Raw genomic sequence first — 4,445 nt, 5'->3', positions numbered from 1 at the left:
ATGGTAAATAATATAAATATAATATAAATATAATATAAAATAAACATAGGAAAAAATCACTTTCAACAAATTATACATTTATACCGCAGTATGGTTTACATAAGGTGTTCTTTTAACTTGATTTTAAGATGATTTTTGTATTTGTATGTGGTTATACACTTTGGTAGTGCATTCCAACCTATTACTGCTCTATAGGAATTTTGACGCTCTATTATTGACGTCATTTGTAGTTTTTCATTGATTCTGAACTACACTTACGGTATAATAATAACGTGGCGCCCTCTCCCTCCGTCCCCTGCAGCCCCCGTCCCCACACAACCCCCCCCCCGCCCTCCCCCTCCCCCCGCCGTCCGCCGTCCGCCATGGAGCCCGACGCCACCTGCTACTACAACAAGAGCGTGAAGTTCTTCTACGAGCTGAGCGGGAAGAACATCAGCGACCACTGGCGCTCGCGGGACTACGTGGTGGTCAGCCTGGGCCTGCTGGTGTGCTTCATCGTCATCTTCTCCAACATGCTGGTCATCGCCGCCATCTTCATCAACCGGAGGTTCCACTTCCCCATCTACTACCTGCTGGGGAACCTGGCCGCGGCGACCTCTTCTCAGGTAACCCTATACCCTAAACCCTAACCTTGACCCTAAACCCTAACCCTAACCCTAACCCTGACCCTAAACCCTAAACCAGGGGTATTCAATTAGATTAGGCCGGGGGCCACAACTGTAGAATGATTGTGTGTGGGGGGGCCGCACAGTGTGCGCACGAAGCGCTGAAATTTGTGGGTCTCAAAATGCTTTTTGTGCTCAAACACGAAGATTTATGTATATTTCCGCACAGTAATGAGCAGGATAATATGTCTATACAGGTATATATGCTACCTTAGAATAGATGTAGGCCTAGACCTATTTGACAGTGCATAAATAGCATTGCTTTGACATTAACGGCCATCAGCTGGACGGACACACACACACTCACTCTGCTGTGGGCAGTTCAGAAACCCGTCCACGACCACCAGTGACATCATCGTTAGGCGGGTTGCATGTGGCCCGCGGGCCGCCAATTGAATACCACTGCCCTAAACTGCTATTTAAACAAAATCGAAGAACGACTGACAGAAACATAGCTTTTTCAGAAAACTGTCAGGATTTAGAAGACATCTGTAGAATCATTCCCAGGTCTAAATGGGTTTAAACCTCCTCCAGGCATCTCCTACCTCCCCCTGATGTTCCACACCGGTCCTCCTAAACCTCTAAACCTCTGAACCTAAACCTCTAAACCTAAACCTCTAAACCTAAACCTCTACACCTCTGAACCTACACCTCTGAACCTAAACCTCTGAACCTAAACCTAAACCTCTAAACCTAAACCTCTGAACCCCCTCCAGGCATCTCCTACCTCCACCTGATGTTCCACACCGGTCCTCCTAAACCTCTAAACCTCTGAACCTAAACCTCTAAACCTAAACCTCTAAACCTAAACCTAAACCTCTAAACCTCTGAACCTACACCTCTGAACCTAAACCTCTGAACCTAAACCTAAACCTCTGAACCTAAACCTAAACCTCTGAACCTCCTCCAGGCATCTCCTACCTCCACCTGATGTTACACACCGGTCCTCCTAAACCTCTAAACCTCTGAACCTAAACCTCTAAACCTAAACCTCTAAACCTCTAAACCTCTGAACCTACACCTCTGAACCTAAACCTCTGAACCTAAACCTAAACCTCTGAACCTAAACCTCTGAACCTAAACATAAACCTCTGAACCTAAACCTAAACCTCTGAACCTCCTCCAGGCATCTCCTACCTCCACCTGATGTTCCACACTGGTCCCTGGACCATCCGTCTGTCCAACTACCAGTGGTTTGTCCGTCAGGGCCTGATCGACACCAGCCTGACGGCCTCCGTGGTCAACCTGCTGGCCATCGCGGTGGAGAGACACCAGACCATCTTCACCATGCAGGTACACTGAGACCCTGACCCTAAACCCTGACCCTAAACCCTGACCCTGACCCTGACCCTGACCCTAAACCCTGACCCTAAACCCTGACCTTAACCCTGACCTAAACCCTGACCCTAACCCTGACCTTAACCCTGACCCTAACCCTGACCCTAACCCTGACCTTAACCCTGACCCTAAACCCTGACCCTGACCTTAACCCTGACCCTAAACCCTGACCCTAAACCCTGACCCTGACCTTAACCCTGACCTTAACCCTGACCCTAAACCCTGACCCTGACCTTAACCCTGACCCTAAACCCTGACCCTGACCTTAACCCTGACCCTAAACCCTGACTCTAACCCTGACCCTAAACCCTGACCCTGACCCTGACCCTAACCCCATCGCGGTGGAGAGGCTCCTGTCGGGAGCGGATGATATCGTTACGTCATGTTGTAGTATTGTTTTGTAGTCATCAGGATGATATGGTTACGTCATGTTGTAGTATTGTTTTGTAGTCATCAGGATGATATTGTTACGTCATGTTGTAGTCATTGTTTTGTAGTCATCAGGATGATATGGTTACGTCCTGTCTGTCTGTCTGTCCGTCTGTCTGTCTGTCTGTCTGTCTGTCTGTCTGTCTGTCTGTCCGTCCGTCCGTCTGTGTCCGTCCGTCCGTCCGTCCGTCCATTCAGCTCCACAGCAAGATGACGAACCGCCGCGTGGTGCTGCTGATCGGGGGCATCTGGGTCGTGGCCATCGTGATGGGCCTGGTGCCCACCATGGGCTGGCACTGCATGTGTTCCCTGGGCGAGTGCTCCACCATGGCGCCCCTCTACAGCCGGTCCTACCTGGTGTTCTGGGGCCTGCTCAACCTGCTCACCTTCACCGTCATGATGGCCGTCTACACGCGCATCTTCCTCTACGTCAGACACAAGAGCCAGAGGATGTCTCAACACACCACGCAGGAGAGACACAAGGAGACCGTGGTCAACCTGATGAAGACCGTCTCCATGATCCTGGGTGAGAGGGGGGGGGGGCACGCAGTCAGTCAGTCAGTCAGTCAGTCGCTCACGTCTCATCACTATTTCACTCACAGACTCATTTGCTAACTCACTCGCTCTTCTACTCACGTCACTATTTCACTCACTCACTCACTCACTCACTCACTCACTCGCTCTCCTACTCACTCACTCACTCACTCACTCACTATTTCACTCACTCACTATTTCACTCACTCACTCACTCACTCACTCACTATTTCACTCACTCACTATTTCACTCACTCACTATTTCACTCACTCACTCACTCACTCGCTCTCCTACTCACTCACTCACTCACTCACTCACTATTTCACTCACTCACTATTTCACTCACTCACTCACTCACTCACTCACTATTTCACTCACTCACTATTTCACTCACTCACTCACTCACTCGCTCTCCTACTCACTCACTCACTCACTCACTCACTCACTCACTATTTCACTCACTCACTATTTCACTCACTCACTCACTCACTCACTCACTCGCTCTCCTACTCACTCACTCACTCACTCACGTCACTCACTCGCTCTCCTACACACTCACTCACTCGCTCGCGTCACTCGCTCGCTCGCTCACTCACTCACTCACTCACTATTTCACTCACTCACTCTCTCACAGCCCCCCCGCCCCACTCATCCATACATGCAGCCTCTACATGAAGCAGGAAGTGAACCTGCATTCACAGGCATTTCTGACATGCCTCACACCGCGCCAACGTAAACACACAGGAACATGTTCAAGTGCACGAGATCTACAGCAGAGCCACACACACACACACACACACACACCACACACACACCACACACACACACATGCGCACACACACACATGCGCACACACACGCACACATACACACACACACCACACACACACACACACACACACACACACACACACACACACACACATGCGCGCACACACACACACACACACGCACACACACACGCACGCACACACACATGCACACGCACACGCACACACACACGCCCCACACACACACACACACACAGTTGTGCAGGCTCCTCTCTCTTAGCTTGTCTAAACTTGCTAAGCCAGACTCCCACCCCTCTCTCTCTCTCTCTCTCTCTCTCTCTCGTCTCTCTGTCTCCCCTCCCACCCCCCCCCCCATTCACTCGGTTCGCCCGTGCATTTTTGTACTTTTGATTAAATTCCTCAAGTTAGGAAATATTATACCTCTCCCTCCTCTCTCTCTCTCTCTCTCCATCTCCCTCTCTGTCTCTCTCCCTCTCTTTCTCTCTCTCTCTCTCTCTCTCCTCTCTTCTCTCTCTCTCTCGCTCTCTCTCCTCTCTCTCTCGTCTCTCTCTCTCTTGGCGTGTGCAGCGGGTGAGGTTAAACACAGAGCGTGTCCAAACAGATAGCGTTAGCGTTACTACCGCCACGATGATGACACAACCCAAACATTCCTGTGTCGCCTCTATAGTCTCTCTCTCTCTCTCTCTCT

The 4,445-nt window shown here is 50.3% G+C and overlaps 1 protein-coding gene across 1 annotated transcript in view; it reads left to right on the top strand.

Annotated features, from left to right (window-relative positions):
• Positions 1 to 324: 324 nt before the first annotated feature.
• LOC308312421 (lysophosphatidic acid receptor 2-like) overlaps positions 325 to 4,445 on the top strand; it is a gene marked incomplete at its 3' end in the record, with an annotated part of 8,240 nt that continues 4,119 nt past the window's right edge. The window contains 4 exon segments of the mRNA XM_080759027.1: positions 325 to 588; positions 591 to 605; positions 1,792 to 1,958; positions 2,631 to 2,958. Of these exon segments, the coding sequence (XP_080615153.1) occupies positions 363 to 588; positions 591 to 605; positions 1,792 to 1,958; positions 2,631 to 2,958 (736 nt within the window). The 5' untranslated portion in view covers positions 325 to 362.

Source organism: Protomyctophum bolini (assembly GCF_963924005.1).
Source record: "Protomyctophum bolini genome assembly, chromosome: 3".
Lineage (NCBI taxonomy): Eukaryota > Metazoa > Chordata > Actinopteri > Myctophiformes > Myctophidae > Protomyctophum > Protomyctophum bolini.
Note: the sequence above shows the minus strand (reverse complement) of the source record. Positions and strands in the feature narration are given on the sequence as shown.